Source organism: Notolepis coatsorum (assembly GCF_963971535.1).
Source record: "Notolepis coatsorum genome assembly, chromosome: 1".
NCBI lineage: Eukaryota > Metazoa > Chordata > Actinopteri > Aulopiformes > Paralepididae > Notolepis > Notolepis coatsorum.
Window position 1 is genome coordinate 82419909 of NC_140165.1, and position 20389 is coordinate 82440297.

The following is a 20389-nucleotide window of genomic DNA, read 5'->3' on the forward strand; positions in this document are numbered from 1 at the left end:
GGTCAGGTCACGTGTACCCATTCTACAATCTGTTAATAAAGTTTTCAATCAATCAATCAGGGCCTGTGGTCACGTGTACCCATTCGGCAATCTGTTAATAAAGTTTTCAATCAATCAATCAATCTGTTAATAAAGTTTTCAATCAATCAATCAATGAATCAATGAATCAATGAATCAATCAATCAATCAATCAATCAATCCCGCAGTGCAACGTGACCCAAATCATACGGCAATCTGTTAATAAAGTTTTCAATCAATCAATCAATCAATCCCGCAGTGCAACGTGCAACGTGACCCAAAATCACGTGACCAAAATCAGCCAATGGAAGCGAGGGGTTGCTATGTGCGGGCTTGTATGTGCGGGGCTTGTAAGCGCTGGTCTCCGGAGCTGCAGCTGGAAGCATCTCAATCAGCTGCTCCTCTGGTCCTCACACACCTGGCTGCATATATCTATGGGCTGCACCCCATCCCGTAAGAGAGAGGGAGAGAGAGAGAGTAGCTGGGTAGGGAATAACGAGAGTTAAGGTGGACGGGAACCCTGGAGGCTTGGAGGGGCATGACAGATGTAAGAGCGTCCGTGTATTAATACACTATACAACTGCCAGATTCATCCAACCTTATTTCTATACAATAAACACACATTAATCGAAGATTTATTGAAAAAAACCATCCGCCAGAAAAAGTAGTTCCCACAACTCCATGTGGAAGCAGCTTGAAGTGCATCCAACCAAACTAACACATCCAACTGTGTATTATTGGAATGATTGAGAGAAGTTGCCTCATGTGGAAGCAGCTTGAAGTGCATCCAACCAACTAACACATCCAACTGTGTATTATTGGAATGATTGATTGAACATTTTATTACCAGATGCAGAATATAAAGTAGGTAAAACAAATTAAAAACGTTTTCTTTTGCCCTATAGGAAAAAAACGTTTTCTTCGCCCTATTTTTTTATTTATTTCTTTTAGCCTAAACTTAACCAGTTGGAAACCAGGGGTACAGTAATACAATTAGCAATCAACCAATCAATCAATTCAATAGACCATGCTCACTTAAAACAGCGCTGCTTCTCTCTCAGTCTGACTCCCCCGCTGTTGCAGACAGGAGTGTGTGTGTGTGTGTGTGCGTGTGTGTGTGTGTGTGTGTGTGTGTGTGTCACAGTGTGCGTGTGTGTGTGTATGTGTGTGTGTGTGTGTGTGTGTGTGTGTGTGTATGGTGTGTGTGTGTGTTTGTGGGTACGCCAGCGTCGGACAGTGTGTGAGAGAGAACGCTGCAGTCAGTAGAAAGTAGGAAGGAAGAAATTTAAATCAATCAATTAATCTATCAATCAATCCGCGATTTTTCTTTTGTTCTAGATTGAGTCAAGACCCATCAATTACATCATCCAACATTGTTTAAAGGACTAACAAATTCCCCTTGACAGAATCGCTTCATATTTAGTCGTTATGGTGCTTTCAACATAACCATTTGTTGTCCGCGATCTTGTTTTCCTCCCGGAGTGAGCCGGGGAGGGTTATGTGATTCGGTTGTGGGCGGGTCCTGAGCCCAGGACCGTGGATTGTTGCCAATAAAGACGTGTGAATGGCCAATCAGAATCGAGAAATTTGCATGCCGTTGTATAAAAAAGCTTTACAACCACGTGCAGTCGTGATTTGTGACCAATAAACCATGCCTAGGGGGGGTCTAACGACCCTCGGCTGCGCCTCGGGCCTAACAACCACCCCTAGGCATGGTTTATTGGTCACAAACCACTCCTGCGTGTGATGTAATGCTTAATTCTTTCTCTCTCTCCCCATTTCAAGTCAACATGCTTTATTTGTATTATTTGCTCAATAATTATTATAAATAAACTGTTCATTAAATCCCTTTGTTTCCCTACTCTTGCATCAGTGTGAGAGTGTAGACTACCCCATAGCCACCCACCAGCACTGCTGTGAGAGAGAGAGAGAGAGAGAGAGAGAGAGAGAGAGAGAGAGAGAGAGAGAGAGAGAGAGAGAGAGAGAGAGAGAGAGAGAGAGAGAGACGAGAGAGAAAGTATGGGGATATATATATATATATATATATATTGTTCATACTATTGTTCATACATGGCCAATCAGATAAAGAATAGGATGATGTAACTTAGCATAAGAAACAAACCAACAAAGATAATATGTGTTGCTGTGTTTTCAGCTCCTATCCGACCCTCCCCTGCACCAGTGCTTCTACGTCGAGGGTAATTACTGCTTAGACACAAACCTACGTTTAAATGGTGATGGATGGATACAATTTAAAAAATCAATTAAGGCTAATTAAGGCTACATTTAACAAAACATTGATCAATAAAACAGAAATTCTAGTCTCTCATATAGTCCTAGTTTTAATTTAAATCTACACAGGGTAGTTTTGAGAAGAAAACATCACCTCTACAATAACTAGTTACAAATACTTGAATATTGTTTATAATCTCGACACAAATCCTCCCCAAAATCACCCTTTGAAACAAAGTGAATCAATGTTGCTCTTAGAGGATGTTTCTTTGAAACAAAGTGAACCAACATTGCTCTCGGTTGCTTCGAACCAGGAACCTTCAGATTACTACCATGACCTCTCTACATCAACATACATACACAATACACGTAAAACCAAGTAGAATATTGTCAGGATGCATAATGCAATTACAATTGAATACTTTGCACACATACTATCTCCATTTAAAGTCAGAGGAACAATGTTTACAACTGCAAATACACGGGTTGTCATTTAAAAACATTTAAAAACAGTTATATGGCTCTTCAGTGCAAGGGTTCAATTATAGACATGTAGAAAATAATATAAAACAATAGATAGTGTGGGTCATTATACAGTAAACTGACTTCATAACTGCCTACGCTCACAGCAAAGACATCCAACTCCTGGCTCTCACAGAGACCTGGATAACACCAGAGAACACCACCACCACACCTCTTGGCTCTCACAGCTTCTCTCACACACCCAGACCCTCTAAATGTGGTGGAGGCACTGGCCTTCTGACCTCTCCCTCCTGGACTACAAGCATAATATCAATACCTGACCTCATCCTCTCCTCCTCTCCTCCCTCGAATATCATTCTGTATTATAAGTCCATTAAATCTCACCATTGTTATTCTCTATCGCCCGCCAGGTCCCCTCAAACACTTTCCAGACAAGCTGGACATGTTTTTACAATCCTTCGACCCTGACTCCCACTGTCATGCCTCCCACCCACAAGGCCGGCAGCTCCCTGGACCTCATATTCTCCCGTGACTCCAGCATAATTAACACCACGGTAACTCCCCTCCATGTACCAGCCCACACGTTGTATCCTTCTCACTAACTCTTGTGCTAATCCCCAAACCACACACTCCAACTCAAACTGCCTCATTCAGATGCAACCTACGCTCCTTGTCCCCCTCCACCCTCTCCTCTCTCTGTCCCCCTCCACCCTCTCCTCTCCCCCTCCACCCTCTCCTCTCCCTGTCCCCCTCCACCCTCTCCTCTCCCTGTCCCCCTCCACCCTCTCCTCTCCCCCTCCACCCTCTCCTCTCCCTGTCCCCCTCCACCCTCTCCTCTCCTCTCCCCCTCCACCCTCTCCTCTCCCTGTCCCCCTCCACCCTATCCTCTCCCTGTCCCCCTCCACCCTCTCCTCTCCCCCTCCACCCTCTCCTCTCCCTGTCCCCCTCCACCCTCTCCTCTCCTCTCCCCCTCCACCCTCTCCTCTCCCTGTCCCCCTCCACCATCTCCTCTCCCTGTCCCCCTCCACCCTCTCCTCTCCCCCTCCACCCTCTCCTCTCCCTGTCCCCCTCCACCCTCTCCTCTCCCTGTCCCCCTCCACCATCTCCTCTCCCTGTCCCCCTCCACCATCTCCTCTCCCTGTCCCCTCCACCCTCTCCTCTCCCTGTCCCCCTCCACCATCTCCTCTCCCTGTCCCCCTCCACCATCTCCTCTCCCTGTCCCCCTCCACCCTCTCCTCTCCCTGTCCCCCTCCACCATCTCCTCTCCCTGTCCCCTCCACCATCTCCTCTCCCTGTCCCCCTCCACCATCTCCTCTCCCCCTCCACCCTCTCCCCCTCCACCCTCTCCTCTCTCTGTCCCCCTCCACCCTCTCCTCTCCCTGTCCCCCTCCACCATTTCCTCTCCCCCTCCACCCTCTCCTCTCTCTGTCCCCCTCCACCCTCTCCTCTCCCTGTCACCCTCCACCCTCTCCTCTCCCTGTCCCCCTCCACCCTCTCCTCTCCCTGTCCCCCTCCACCCTCTCCTCTCCCTGTCCCCCTCCACCCTCTCCTCTCCCCCTCCACCCTCTCCTCTCTCTGTCCCCCTCCACCATCTCCTCTCCCCCTCCACCCTCTCCCCCTCCACCCTCTCCTCTCCCTGTCCCCTCCACCCTCTCCTCTCCCTGTCCCCTCCACCCTCTCCTCTCCCTGTCCCCCTCCACCCTCTCCTCTCCCTGTCCCCCTCCACCCTCTCCTCTCCCTGTCCCCCTCCACCCTCTCCTCTCCCTGTCCCCTCCACCCTCTCCTCTCCCTGTCCCCTCCACCCTCCTCCTCTCCCCCCTCCACCCTCTCCTCTCCCTGTCCCCTCCACCCTCTCCTCTCCCCCTCCACCCTCTCCTCTCCCTGTCCCCTCCACCCTCTCCTCTCCCCCTCCGACCCTCTCCCTGTCTCCCACCACCCTCTCCTCTGACATCTTGTCAGCTCTACCCTTGAATGAGACCTTCTCTGCTCTCCCTTCAGATATGGCAACCTCCACCCTCCTTGGGTTGTCTAGTCAGTAGAGTGGAGAGAGAGAGAGTTGTCTAGTCGGTAGAGTGGAGAGAGAGAGAGTTGTCTAGTCGAGTGGAGAGAGAGAGTTGTCTAGTCATTAGAGTGGAGAGAGAGAGAGAGTTGTCTAGTCATTAGAGTGGAGAGAGAGAGAGAGTTGTCTAGTCGGTAGAGTGGAGAGAGAGAGTTGTCTAGTCATTAGAGTGGAGAGAGAGAGAGTTGTCTAGTCATTAGAGTGGAGAAAGAGAGAGAGTTGTCTAGTCATTAGAGTGGAGAGAGAGAGAGAGAGTTGTCTAGTCATTAGAGTGGAGAGAGAGAGAGAGTTGTCTAGTCATTAGAGTGGAGAGAGAGAGAGAGTTGTCTAGTCATTAGAGTGGAGAGAGAGAGAGTTGTCTAGTCATTAGAGTGGAGAGAGAGAGAGAGTTGTCTAGTCATTAGAGTGGAGAGAGAGAGTTGTCTAGTCATTAGAGTGGAGAGAGAGAGAGAGAGTTGTCTAGTCATTAGAGTGGAGAGAGAGAGTTGTCTAGTCAGTAGAGTGGAGAGAGAGAGAGTTGTCTAGTCGGTAGAGTGGAGAGAGAGAGAGTTGTCTAGTCGAGTGGAGAGAGAGAGTTGTCTAGTCATTAGAGTGGAGAGAGAGAGAGAGTTGTCTAGTCATTAGAGTGGAGAGAGAGAGAGAGTTGTCTAGTCGGTAGAGTGGAGAGAGAGAGTTGTCTAGTCATTAGAGTGGAGAGAGAGAGAGTTGTCTAGTCATTAGAGTGGAGAAAGAGAGAGAGTTGTCTAGTCATTAGAGTGGAGAGAGAGAGAGAGAGTTGTCTAGTCATTAGAGTGGAGAGAGAGAGAGAGTTGTCTAGTCATTAGAGTGGAGAGAGAGAGAGAGTTGTCTAGTCATTAGAGTGGAGAGAGAGAGAGAGTTGTCTAGTCATTAGAGTGGAGAGAGAGAGAGAGTTGTCTAGTCATTAGAGTGGAGAGAGAGAGTTGTCTAGTCATTAGAGTGGAGAGAGAGAGAGAGAGTTGTCTAGTCATTAGAGTGGAGAGAGAGAGTTGTCTAGTCATTAGAGTGGAGAGCGAGAGAGTTGTCTAGTCATTAGAGTGGAGAGAGAGAGAGTTGTCTAGTCATTAGAGTGGAGAGAGAGAGAGAGTTGTCTAGTCATTAGAGTGGAGAGAGAGAGAGAGTTGTCTAGTCATTAGAGTGGAGAGAGAGAGAGTTGTCTAGTCGGTAGAGTGGAGAGAGAGAGAGAGTTGTCTAGTCATTAGAGTGGAGAGAGAGAGAGTTGTCTAGTCATTAGAGTGGAGAGAGAGAGAGAGAGTTGTCTAGTCATTAGAGTGGAGAGAAAGAGAGTTGTCTAGTCATTAGAGTGGAGAGAGAGAGAGTTGTCTAGTCATTAGAGTGGAGAGAGAGAGAGAGTTGTCTAGACATTAGAGTGGAGAGAGAGAGAGAGTTGTCTAGTCAAGTCAAGTCAAGTCAAGTCAAGAGTTTTAATTGTCACGGCATACAGGTATACAATGAAATGCGGCTGGTCTTGCCCGCGACGATGTGCAATACAGTGGTACAACATATAATAGAATCCAATAAAAAATACAGTGGTACAACATATTAATAGAATCCAGTAAAAACAACAGTGCAATAAACAGGTACATGGTGTGCCATCTCGGTATCTGTACATAGTATTTACAGAGCATATAGGACATGCTAGGTAGCTTTAGTAGTGCAATACACTGTTCCTGATGTTATACTAATTTAAAGTGGCCTTTCCTCTGGCCATAAGTGTGCGTATGTGCGGCATGAGTGTTAAAGTGGCTGCTAGTGTGTGAGCGTGCTCAGCGTGCGTGTCGTGTATGTGCTTGTGTGTGCTTGTGTGTGGATCGTTCAGTTTCTGTGTCTCTCAATGTTCATTGTTCAAGGCTCTGATGGCCTGGGGGAAGAAGCTTAGCCTAAGCCTCTCCGTCCTAGTAGCTGGGGTTCGCAGGCGTCTGCCTGACCTCAGCAGCTGGAACAGGCTGTTATTGGGGTGGTGGGGGTCTTTCATTATCCTGCAGGCTCTGGATTTGCACCTCTTGTTGTATAGAGCCTGCAGGGGGGGTAGCGCAATACCCGTGGTACGCTCGGCTGAGCGCACCACTCTCTGTAGGGCCTTCTTGTCCTGTGCCGTGCTGTTCCCATACCAGGCAGTGATGTTTCCGGTCAAGATGCTCTCTACAGCTCCTGAGTAGAAGGACTGGAGTATCTTCCCCGATACTCTGAACTTCCTTAACTGTCTCAGGTGGTAGAGGCGCTGCTTCGCTTTCTTTACTACTGTGTCTATGTGTGTTGACCATGTCAGATCCTCTGAGATGTGGACCCCCAGGTACTTGAAGCTGCTCACCCTGTCCACGGTAGCCCCGTTAATCATCAGTGGTGTGTGTGTCTCCTGCTGTCCTCTCCTATAATCCACGATCAGCTCCTTGGTTTTACCAATGTTCAGGAGCAGGCTGTTGTCCTGGCACCAACGTTCCAGTACCTCAACCTCCTCTCGGTAGGCCTTCTCGTCGTTGTCCGAGATCAGCCCCACCACCACCGTGTCGTCGGCGAACTTCACTATGGAGTTGGAGCTGAACTTGGCCACACAATCGTGTGTGTAGAGTGAGTACAGCAGGGGGCTTAGAACACAGCCCTGGGGGGACCCGATGCTCAGGGTGATGGTGTTGGAGGTCTGACCCCCCACCCTGACCGCCTGGGGTCTTTCACTCAGAAAGTCCAGTACCCAGGCGCTCAGGGCGGAGCTCAGACCTAGCTCGATCAGCTTGTCCACCAGTCTGGTGGGGACTATGGTGTTGAACGCTGAGCTGTAGTCAATGAACAACAGTCTCACATAGCCCCCCTTCTGACGGTCAAGGTGGAGAGAGAGAGAGTTGTCTAGTCATTAGAGTGGAGAGAGAGAGAGTTGTCTAGTCATTAGAGTGGAGAGAGAGAGAGTTGTCTAGTCATTAGAGTGGAGAAAGAGAGATAGTTGTCTAGTCATTAGAGTGGAGAGAGAGAGAGTTGTCTAGTCATTAGAGTGGAGAGAGAGAGTTGTCTAGTCATTAGAGTGGAGAGAGAGAGAAAGAGAGAGTTGTCTAGTCATTAGAGTGGAGAGAGAGAGAGTTGTCTAGTCATTAGAGTGGAGAGAGAGAGAGTTGTCTAGTCATTAGAGTGGAGAGAGAGAGAGAGTTGTCTAGGCATTAGAGTGGAGAGAGAGAGAGAGTTGTCTAGTCATTAGAGTGGAGAGAGAGAGTTGTCTAGTCATTAGAGTGGAGAGAGAGAGAGTTGTCTAGTCATTAGAGTGGAGAGAGAGAGAGTTGTCTAGTCATTAGAGTGGAGAGAGAGAGAGTTGTCTAGTCATTAGAGTGGAGAGAGAGAGAGTTGTCTAGTCATTAGAGTGGAGAGAGAGAGAGTTGTCTAGTCATCAGAGTGGAGAGAGAGAGAGTTGTCTAGTCATTAGAGTGGAGAGAGAGAGAGTTGTCTAGTCATTAGAGTGGAGAGAGAGAGAGTTGTCTAGTCATTAGAGTGGAGAGAGAGAGAGAGTTGTCTAGTCATTAGAGTGGAGAGAGAGAGAGAGTTGTCTAGTCATTAGAGTGGAGAGAGATAGAGAGAGTTGTCTAGTCATTAGAGTGGAGAGAGAGAGAGAGAGTTGTCTAGTCATTAGAGTGGAGAGAGATACCCTCTTATATTTAAAATAAAAAGATTGGGCGACGTCAAACCAATGCGCAGCCGAGGTGAGCAGCTCGACTCGAGTCTCGCGAGTCGCGCTGCCTGTCACTGTCAGACAGTCCAAGGCCGAGGCAGCTGCAGTGTGTGTGACGTCAGTCATACCTGATGTTTCTGCAGAATAGCCTAAAGCTTTTTTACGACGCAGTGCTTGAAGTTGAGGGGGATGACACAACTGTCTGTGAGCTTTTCCAGCTCATGACCAGTCTAAGACTGAAACTTGAACAACGATCAAAGGACCGTTATTTTGGATTCGAGACCAGCGCTCTCATGCAGAGGTTTCCTACCACACAGGCTGCTGCGATCGAACAGGACTTTTTTAATTTTCTATCAGAGAGCGCTCGCTTACCTAGACAAATGGTTTGATTTCTCTGATCAGAATGACCTGAAACAGGTGTCATGCTTGGCTCTCAAGAAGAGAGCATTCAGCTTCCAAGAGCTTCGCGAAGCAGCTGAAGCTCTTAATATAATATCAAAAAAAATGTGTGGGTTCACCAGACACATATTGCGGAGACTGTGCTGTCTCACATTTTCTTTATGTTATATAGGGTTTGTGGAGACTTTGGTGTTATATGAGTAACTGAGTGATCCGCTATTCACAATAAAAACATTATTATATTGTGAAGATCAACCATCGCATTCCGTCTCCTCTCTTCTACACTTCACTGCTAATAATGCTCAGGAAAAGATGGCTGAAAAGACTTAGCTCCTGCTCTTTCTATTAATGGAGTGATTTTATCAGCTTGGATACCAAGATTGATGGTTACCTGCTTAATGATGAAAGTGTGATTAAATAAAGATGTTGGTGACATAGACAGTAGCGGCTGAGAAGTTGATTGGTGAAGCATCTATACAGTTTAATAAGATTAATAACAAAATGTGCTATATATAGCCTACCGTCTGCGTCGAATATGAAATAAAGGCATTTAAATAATAAATACATTTCTTTAATTTTAATTAGGATTAGGGTTAGGGTTAGGGTTAGGGTTAGGGTTAGATTTTTATTTCTTCCCCCCCCCCCCCCCCCCCCCTCACCTACGTGTCCCGCATTGTCCCGCAAAAGCAGTGCTGCTGTCCTGGAACTATACCATTTTGACCTGGTCACCCTAAGTGACACTAACAACAGTAATAACAGCACAAGACAGGCAAACAAGAAAGTAAAACAATAAAAATGTAATATGTGACCGTGTATTCCCTCGGCAACAATGCCAGTACAATCAGACAAAACAAGGCAGCAGTGGTCCATTGGGGGGTTACTGGTAATGGGGAAATCCGGCGAGTACAGTGGTGGACAGCGCAGGTCCAATATGTGACAGATAAGGGTCCCAGATCTCATAAAAAGTGTCCAACTTGGAATGCAGCATGCACGTAATATACTCACAGGGAATGCATTCCATTATGATATTGTGCCATGACCTCTTTGATGGGACCTCATCCTGGATCCAAAACAATAGGATGTTCTTCCTAGCAGCAAATGTCAACAAATTGAACAGTCTCTTATGTTTGAAATTGGCAATATGAATATCTGGGAGGCCCAGTAAAAGGCAGAGGGGATCCAGCTCGATGGGGGTGTGAAATATGTCAGATAGTTCCTCTACGATGTCGAACCAATAGCTCTGAAGCTTTACACAGGTCCAAAAGCAGTGGACGTGGTTTCCAGTCTCTATCTTACATTTAAAGCAAAGTGGGGACGCATTGGGATCCATTTTACTCTTAAGGGCAGGGGTAATATGAATGCGGTGCAAGATTCTCATTTGAATAGCCTTGGTGCGGTTGCAAACAGAGATTTTCTTTGCGTAGGTCCATGCATCCTGCCAGTCTGCATCTGTGATTTCTATGTCCAGGTCTTTTTCCCAGGACTGTTTAGTAACAAAGGAAGATAAAGATGAATTAAGGTTCAGAGTACTATAGATGATAGATATTTGTTTTTTGGGGATCTGCAAGGAGAGGGCTTTCTCCACCTGCGAGGTGGAGCTGTTAGTTAAAAGTGAGGTGTCCTTGGTGATAAACTGCCTAATTTGTAGGTATCTAAAAAATTCCGCTTTCAATAGGCCATACCGCTGCTGCAGCTGCGTAAAGGACATTAGGGTCTGGCCATCAAACAGGTGGCCAAGATCAGTTATGCCCTGCTTGTGCCAGGTCTTGAAGCCGCCACCAATTTGGTCTGGCTTAAAGTCAGGATTGCCTACGATCGGGGTAAGAGGAGAGGTCAGCTTGGCTTGGCCCTCCACCTTACGGACAGTCTTCCAGGCCTTGACGGAACATAGTGTGATGGGGTTGGAGCATAATTTCTTAACAGACTTAAAGTCCTTGATAAATAGTAGGTTCCATATGTAGCAGGGTGGATTATCCCTGCTTCGTGGGAACGGCTGCTGGCAGTCAGGAGGTAGCTGGACACAGTAGAACTCTGTCTGACTGCACCCTCGTCTTTGGGCCTGGGGCGTCGACTGGAGGCTGGTAGTGTGAGTGGATGGGGCCCGGGATTTACCAACCTGGTCTGGTACTCTGGTCTTCCTTCCCTGCCGCAGGGGTGTCAGCAGTACTCCCCAACACGCTCCCACTCCTCCCAGTTGCTCCTTAAACCCTCCCACACCTCGTGACTGAATTGTAATCAAATACTCTGAGTTCCCCCCGCAAGCAGTACCCTCCCTCAATGACCCTAGAAACCTTACAATGAAGAGGGAAAGGTGGAATAGGAAAGGGTTAATTATATTAACATTACCCACACCAAAAGGGTTAAGATAGGCTCAATAAAAGACACACACACCGTGCTCCCATTCAGTCTGATTATTATTATATCATTGGCCTAGTTACACAATAGCTACGTTTGGTGATTATTGCACCATGGTTATTGTTACACAATAATTACAGTCTGATAATTATGTAATTACGCCCTAGGCACCAAGTGCTCTCGTTGTACCCAGACTAAGTGCTGCCCACGTCTGGGCTAGACACAGTATCAATACCTTCCCTAAGGGTTTACATATACTGCTCTAGTACTCCGTAATATGGGGAAAGAAGGGAGGACATAGGGGAGGAATAGAAGGGTTCACTGAATGGTAAAATATTATTACACCAACACGGTATCACAACCAAAAGAAATAAACAGAAAGCAAAAGAGTGGGCCCACAAAATACCAGTAAAGTCCTATCTTAATGCCGGCATGTATTGTTTGGGGTACCCCTATGGAATGGTGCTAAACGTACGCACTACCATGAGAAAACACTGCATCTCAATATGTGGAGTGAAACTGTGGAACAGTCTTAATGTGGTGTTAAAGCAATGTCCAAACATGAGACAATTCAAACTGATGTATAAGGAAATTATGTTCACAAGGTACAGGGATGAAGAAGGGACTTGATATTCACAGGTGTTTACATTTTTATTTTGTTTCAATTTTATTTTATTTTATACATATATAGTTTTTGTTTTTTGTTTTGCATATATATATATATATATTTTTTTTCTTTTCTTTTCTTTTCTTTTTTATGTTTAAAATAGTACACTCATTTGAGTAGTGGAAAAGGGGTAGGATTAAATAAGTGTATACTTCTTCCTACTCCTTTTCGAACATGCAGATTGAGTTGTTTTTGTTTTTTGTTATTGTTTGTTGTATTCATTGCATGTTCGAAATAAAGACTTCAAATAAAAAAAAAATTAAAAAAATCAAATCAAATGGTAGTAGTAACGTTACTTTCGCCCGCAGGCTGCACCACACTGTATACTGTATAATAACTCGGGAGCATCAATGCCCATTGGTACTCATCCAAAATGGCCGCCTCGCCACGCCACTGCGTCGAACGCTCTCGGTGAGGATGCTAGCAGGCGGAGCTGGGCAGAGAGCGTGTGCTGAGCGATGACGACCCCTGCTGGACGGGACGAACTCTCGTGGGCTGCAGGCAGCCGGGTGCAGATCTGATTGAAGGCAGCCGGAGCAGACTGATTGCAGGCAGCCGAGTGCAGATCTGATTGAAGGCAGCCGGAGCAGACCGGTTGTTGGCCCACGCTCGTCTTGGGGCTCGCACACTATACCGCACACAGTAACTACTATAACTCGATTGTTAAGGACTTTGATACGTTGTTAGCCGCACGTTACTTATACCGCACACAGTAACTATTATAACCCGATTGTTAGTGCCTGGCTCTGCACTAATTGTTCACACACTATCGCTGGTACTGCTAGGATATCGTGTCCACTAGCAAGTACTTCCTATCACCCGTTGCTATCCCACGGGGCCCTCTGGCATAACTTCTGCAACAGGGCTCTCCAGAGCCCCCGTCCGTTGCGACTGTTTGTGTTCAAGTTCACTGCCGAAGAGAGTGTCTTCCGTCTCTCTCCTCCATATATCTCCTCCCAACTCTCCCCGACACTCTCTGCCTGCTACCGCCCCCTGCTGGTCGCCTACTAGCTCCACAGGGAAAAGCATTGTAGAATATGATCCAGTAATGTCGTTTATAATCCATATTCCAGTGCTCTGTAGAAGGGGACGCTTGTGTCATTGTTCGTGCGAATATCAATGAAACTAGTTAGAATGTCTTGGTGTAGAAAGGGGAGACAAAAAGGCAAGTCAGCAGCTCTGAATAATAAGCAATATCTTCAGGCTGCTACACATAGGGGGGACTTAGATTGCGAGGATTCAATGTCCAGCCAGATTGACCGTGGGTCCGATCTGGACCAGCCGACCAGCACCCTAAGGTGTGCTGCTAGTTGGTAATGTCTAATATTAGGTAGGTCTAGACCCCCATCTTCACTATCCATCTGTAATTTGGCCATTTTCAGACACGGCTTCTTCCCATTCCAAATGAATGAGCTTAGCCATCCTTCTAACGCCTTGATAACCTTGTTTGTCAGCAGCACCGGGATCATTTGGAGAGGGTACAACAGTCTAGGGAGTATGTTCATTTTGACGAGGGCTATCCTACCCAGCCAGGAGATCGGTAAAGGGGCCCATCTAACTAAGTCTGCCCTTATGGTGTCTAAAAGGGGGGGGGAAGTTGGCCTTACACAATGTATCATAGGTGGGTGTCACAAATACTCCTAGGTAAACAAAGCCGGAGGGCGACCAGCGAAATGGGAAGGGCTCGGGCAGGATCAGAATGGATTTAAGTGTCCCAAGTGGCATTGCTTCGGATTTGGAAAAGTAAATTTTGTACCCCGAGAAGGTTCCAAATGTGGAAATCATGTGGGTTAGACATGGAATTGAAGAGTCAGGTTTAGATATAAAGATCAGCACGTCGTCCTCGTAAAGAGTGATTTTGTGTTCCCTCTCGCCCACTCTAATACCTGAGATCTCGGCTGACTGCCTCACGGCCTGCGCGAGTGGTTCTATGGCCATGTCAAATAGTAAAGGGCTAAGAGGATCCCCCTGGGGGTTCCCCCGTTGTAGAGGAAAGTTGTTAGACCTAAGTCCGTTAGTCAGGACCGCCGACATCCGCGAGTTGTAAAGAACCTTGACCCAGTCAATAAAAGTGTCTCCTAAGCCAAATTCAGTGTCTCCTAAGCCAAATTCAGCGAGGGTTAGAAATAAATACGGCCATTCTACACGGTCGAATGCCTTCTCCGCGTCGAGAGACAGAACCACCGCAGGGTGGTCTGTCTCACGAGTCATTTGGATGATATTAAGGAGCCGTCTCATGTTGTCGGTAGAGTTCCTACCCTTAATAAAACCGGTCTGATCTTCGTTAATAATAAAAGAGAGTACTTTTTCCAGGCGCATGGACAGGATCTTGGAGAGCAACTTTTGGTCCGAATTAAGTAGGGCTATAGGCCTATAGGAGGCGCACTTTTCAGTTAAGTAGAAGGCAAATATTAGCTTCCCGTAGGGACTGGGGTAATATCCCCACCTCAGAGGAGTGATTAAGCATTGCCAGCAGGGGATCCAAAAGAATATGACCGAATTCCTTATAAAACTTGCATCCGAAACCGTCCGGACCCGGAGCCTTACCAGATGGCATAGCCTTAAGGGCGCCCAGAGCTTCTTCCTTCGTAATTGGGGCGTTAAGGAGCAAGTTCTGATCTTTCGATACCTTAGGGAGGTGTAATTCAGCGAAGAAAGCCTGCATGTCAGAGAGAGCACCGTCGGGTCGTTTGGTCCTATAGAGTTGGGCATAGAAAGAGGCAAACTCTTTATTAATAGTTTTGGTGTCAAAGGACCTGACCCCGTTGGAGTCCGAGATTGAGGCTATTACTTGGGTGTCAGCCCTTTTTTTTGCCAACTTAGCCAGGCACCTACCAGGCTTGTCACCGTGTTCGTATATTCTCTGTCTGGCAAATTTAAGAGAATATTCTGCGTCCTGGATCAGAAGAATGTTTAACGCAGTTCTGGTGGCCGTAAGCTCTATAAGCACAGCCGGGGCTGGGTTTGAAACATGTTGATTTTCAAGGTCGGCTAGTTTGGATTCAAGAAGTTTGCATTGTTCATTTTTCTTGCGTTTCTTGGATAATACATAAGATATAATCAGTCCGCGAGAAAAGACCTTGGATGTTTCCCAGAGTAGAGATGGGTTATCCGTAGAATGCGAGTTAATTGAGTAGAACATTTTAAATTCTGATTCGAAATAGGAGACAAACATAATATCTTTGAGGAGGTATGGGTTGAGGCGCCAACGCCTCGACAGCGCTCTCTCTTCTGATATGGAGTAGACCAGATATATAGGGGCGTGATCCGATAAAACGATACTTCCGATTGTGCAGGACGATACTAGAAAGAGCTTAGAGGAAGGGATGAAGAAATAGTCTATTCTACTGTTGCTCTTGTGTGGGCCGCTAAAAAAGGTGAACTTCAGTTCGGATGGGCAAAGGGTTCTCCAGACATCTGAGAATCCAGTGTCTTCGCATAGGGAGGTGAGCATCTTTGCTTGCCTAGAGGGGGGAGCCAGACTGGGTGGGAGTTTGTCAAGAGACGGTATGAGGTGACAGTTAAAGTCTCCGCCCACAAAAGCATTCTCAGAGGACAGGCCATTAAATTCAGTAAATATTTTGGATAGAAAGTCAGGGGAGTAGCCTGGGGGACAGTATACATTCATAAATGTAATTTCTTTACCCTTAAGAACCCCTTTGATAATCACATAGCAACCCTGGCTATCCAAGGAGGAAGTTATGAGTCTAAAGGGGAGATTTTTATTGATCAATATGGCCACTCCCATACTGAATGTAGAATAGTTTGTGGTGAAGACCTGTCCCACCCAACTCTTTTGGAGTTTAGCAGTGTCGTTGGGCCCCATATGGGTTTCTTGTAAAAAAGGTCAGAATCGCCTTCCTCTTAGCTAACTTCTGAAGACCTCGAACATTCCAGGAGCAGAGCTTGAAGCTCTCAGAGTTAGCCGTAGCCATAGAATATTGAGGGGTGTGTAGGCGGGGCAGACCTGGACAAGCCTGTGGGCATGCAGAATTCACTTATCTTAAACAATATGCACACGTACTTTGAGCCATACATAAAACAAATATTAATGACATAAAAAACATATAAAGGTGTGGGACCGGTGGGTCTTTCCCCAACATCACAGGGACTCACCAACATTTCCAGAGACTTCAAACCTACCATTTGTAGAACCATCTCAGTGGCCAACTGCCACATTCCCCTGTATACAAAAGTGCCTCAAAGTGTAAAGTAAACAAGAAAAAATCAAATTGAACCATAAGCCATTAGTAAGGTCAACGGCTGGAACCCAGAACTATTGGTAAAAGGGGGGGGGGGGGTGTATCTTTCAGGCATGTTGCGAAAGAACAGGCGTGCAGTACATCCACCAGGCCGGGAGGGGGCGATACCTTGTCCGTGAGTATGTTATCTCCCCTGACGCTGGTTTGACCTTACACAATTAGGCCTCCCCGCCAGAGGAGGGCGCTGTGCAGGGGGTCGTCTGCCGCTCCCGCGAGCATGTTGTCAGCAGCAAACATTGATGGGAGCCATGCGGGTCGCATGAGCCGGTTGGGATTTGAATGGCCGCGGCCCAGTTGGCGCAGCCACGAGTTCCCAGTTCGTTCAACGTGCACGGAACAGTAAACGTATCCCGGTGGCAATGAACCAAAACACGGCCGGGCGCTGGTATAGTGCGTAAAAGTTATAAGCGTGGCAGAAATATCCGAAACAAAATAGAATAGGTCCCGCTCCTTCCGAAACGGAACGTTAGCAGTTAGCATCTTAGCCCGTGGCTATAGCCGTGCAACAGTACAACAGTCATATACAACAGAATTGTCCCCCTCCTCCCCTTATGTCAGATAGCGAGAGAAAAGAAAAAGATAACCTTCCAGGCGAAGCCTAACGTCAAGTATTCATCCATAATCACATATGTAATAAAATATTAAATGCAACCCCTCTCTGTGTGATAGCCGTAGCAGGATGCTAACGGCCCAGAGCTACTACCACGTCAGGATCTGATGAGGCCGGTGTCGGGTCCGCGTCCCGCTCTGGTGAAGCTGGTGTCGGGGTCTCTCTGGGCCGGGTCCTCAGGAAGTCCACGGCGTCCTTGGGCGATGGTAGATGCATCTTCGTGCCATCCTTGGCTCGGATGATCAGCTTCGCAGGGAACTGGAGCGACGGTTTAAATCCACGCTTGTACAGGGGTCCCATGACATCTCTGTAGTGTGATCATTGCTCGACCACCTCGGGGCAATAGTCTTCGAAGATCGAGACGGTTTCCCTCTGTATGTCAGATTCCCTCTCCTTTTGCGAGCTTCCAGGATAATAGTTTCGTTAATCTTGTAGTGATGGAAGCGGGCGATCACTGCCCTAGGCCTGGAGCCTGGCGCTGGTTTGGGTGTTAGCGTCCTGTGGCATCGGTCGAGCTCCGGTGGTGTAGCGAGGATATCTTTCCCCATGATTTCCACCAGGACCTCCGCGAAAAAGACACTAGGACGGTTGCTGTGTAGAGATTCGTCCAGGCCTAAGATGCGTATGTTAGAACGCCAACTGCGCGATTCAACATCAATTAGCTTGTTCTATAGCTTGTCAATGACTACATCCTGAGCTGTGCATCTCGCCTCCAGCTCCACCATCCTATCCGACCACATATCAAGGCCGCCTTCCACAGAGGTCAGGCGTTGGGTATGGTCTGCGATCTCCAGTTGGAAGCCGTTGAGTCTAGACTCGAGCGAGGCAGCAAACGCTCTGAACTCCATTCTAAACTCCGTGGTGAAGGCCTGTTTGAATTCCTCCATTAGCTTAGCCATGGTAGCCCCATCCACGGGGCTGGTCTCGCTTCTCAAGACTCTCAAGACCTCCTCACTAACTCTGCTCCTCTCTCTCTCTCACCTCCTCACTAACTTTGCTCCTCTCTCTCTCTCTCTCTCTCTCTCTCTCTCTCTCTCTCACCTCCTCACTAACTCTGCTCCTCTCTCTCTCTCTCTCTCACCTCCTCACTAACTCTGCTCCTCTCTCTCTCTCTCTCTCACCTCCTCACTAACTCTGCTCCTCTCTCTCTCTCTCTCACCTCCTCACTAACTCTGCTCCCATCTCTCTCTCTCTCTCTCTCTCTCTCTCTCTCTCTCTCTCTCTCTCTCTCTCTCTCTCTCTCTCTCTCTCTCTCTCTCTCTCACCTCCTCACTAACTCTGCTCCTCTCTCACCTCCTCACTAACTCTGCTCCTCTCTCTCTCTCTCTCTCTCTCTCTCTCTCTCTCTCTCACCTCCTCACTAACTCTGCTCCTCTCTCTCTCTCTCTCACCTCCTCACTAACTCTGCTCCTCTCTCTCTCTCTCTCACCTCCTCACTAACTCTGCTCCCATCTCTCTCTCTCTCTCTCTCTCTCTCTCTCTCTCTCTCTCTCTCTCTCTCTCTCTCACCTCCTCACTAACTCTGCTCCTCTCTCTCTCTCACCTCCTCACTAACTCTGCTCCTCTCTCTCTCTCTCTCTCTCTCTCTCTCTCTCTCTCTCTCTCTCTCTCTCTCTCTCTCTCTCTCACCTCCTCACTAACTCTGCTCCTCTCTCTCTCTCTCTCTCTCTCTCTCTCTCTCTATCTCACCTCCTCACTAACTCTGCTCCTCTCTCTCTCTCTCTCTCTCTCTCTCTTTCTCTCTCTCTCTCTCTCACCTCCTCACTAACTCTGCTCCTCTCTCTCTCTCTCTCTCTCTCTCTCTCTCTCTCTCTCTCTCTCTCTCTCTCTCTCTCAATTCAATTCAATTCAATTCAATTCAAGTGGCTTTATTGGCATGACGCAGCTTGTACATGTTGCCAAAGCAAATGGTTGATAACATAAGCATGGATTACAAAACACATATTAATGTCATAGTATATACAAACATTTTCATCATAAAATAGAACATAAAATATTACGGCATAAACATGTCAGGTGACTGTCACTCACTGTCCCTCAGTTTGTGGCAGGCAGCAACATAGGCTGCTGCTAGCTCACAGCTTGTTGAGTCCTCCCCTAGTAGGACTGGTAGTTTTCCTGTATCTGGTAGTGCAAGAAAACCTTTTGTTATTAGTTAAAAAAAATTTAAATGCGTTTCTCTAATATCTTTATATTTTTCACATTTGGTGAGGAAGTGCAACTCAGTTTCAGGCTCACTGAGGATGCAATGACTGCATAGCCTTTGCTCTGCAGGGAGCCAGGTTTTCCTGTGCCTCCCCTTTTCAACAGCGAGGCTGTGCTCACTCAGTCTGTATTTTGTCAAGGTTCTTTTTAGTTGTTGATCAGTCACCATGCTCAAGTAATCTGCTATGGTGTACTGTCGATTTAGAGCCAGATAGCACTGCATTTTGCTCTGTGCTTTTGTTTGTGTTTTCCAATAGGTGATGTAGTTTTGTTTTAGCTGTGTAGTAATTTGATTTATTCTGATTGGTGACGTGTTCTGTTCCTGAGGTGTGTTAAGAGAGCAGGTTTGTGGACTCAGCCTCAGGACCAGCTGGGTAAGGGGGTTCCTGATGCTCCTCAGCTCTTGGCACTGCAGGGCTTGATAATGGTACGAGAGGGGGTCACTTCGTTTTAGGTGTGTCCAAAAGTTAATTGCTCTTTTTTGTATTTTTAGTATTAGTGGGTAACGGCCTAATTCTGCCCTGCATGCATTGTTTGTAGTTTTCCTCTGGACATGTAGGATAATCTTACAGAACTCTGCATGCAGGGTCTCAATGGGGTGTTTGTCCCATTGGGTAAAGTCTTGTTTTGTAAGTGGACCCCACACCTCACTGCCATAGAGTGCAATTGGTTCAATAACACATTCAATTAATTTTAACCAGATTCGAATTGGTATTTCTGTTTGTATATTTCTTTTTATGGCGTAGAAAGCCCGGCGTGCTTTCCCTCTCAGCTCATTGACTGCTTCCTTAAAATGTCCAGTTGAACTTAGTTTTAGGCCTAAATAGGTGTAATGTGTGCAGTACTCTACATGTTTTGTACCAATTGAGAACTTTGGTAGGACGTCCTGAGATCTGGATCTTTTTTGGAATATCATTATTTTGGTCTTTTTGGGGTTTACTGCCAGGGCCCAGGTCTGACAGTAATGCTCTAGCAGGTCCAGGCTCTGCTGTAGGCCATCTGCTGTGGGGGACAACACAACCAGGTCATCTGCAAAGAGCAGGCATTTCACTTCCCGATTGTGGAGACTTACACCGGGGGCAGAGGACTTTTCTAGTATATTAGCCAATTCATTAATATAGATATTGAAGAGTGCCGGGCTGAGGTTGCAGCCCTGACGAACGCCTCGCCCTTGGGTAAAGAATTCTGTTCTTTTTTTGCCAATTTTTACACTGCACATATTACCAGAGTACATTGATTTAATAATATCATATGTTTTACCCCCTACACCACTCTCTATAACTTTATAGAACAGTCCTGTATGCCAAATAGAATCAAAAGCCTTTTGGAAGTCAATAAAACAGGCATATATTTTGGTTTTATTTTGGTTTATATGTTTATCAATTAGGGTATGTAGGGTGTAAATATGATCGGTTGTGCGGTGTTTTGGTAT

The 20389-nt window shown here is 46.9% G+C and overlaps 1 protein-coding gene across 1 annotated transcript in view; it reads right to left on the reverse strand.

Annotated features, from left to right (window-relative positions):
* corin (corin, serine peptidase) overlaps nucleotides 1–17052 on the reverse strand; it is a gene marked incomplete at both ends in the record, with an annotated part of 124850 nt that extends 107798 nt beyond the window's left edge. Inside the window, 1 exon segment of the mRNA XM_084328781.1 lies at nucleotides 16830–17052. Coding sequence (XP_084184907.1) covers nucleotides 16830–17052 — 223 coding nt within the window.
* Nucleotides 17053–20389: the final 3337 nt, after the last annotated feature.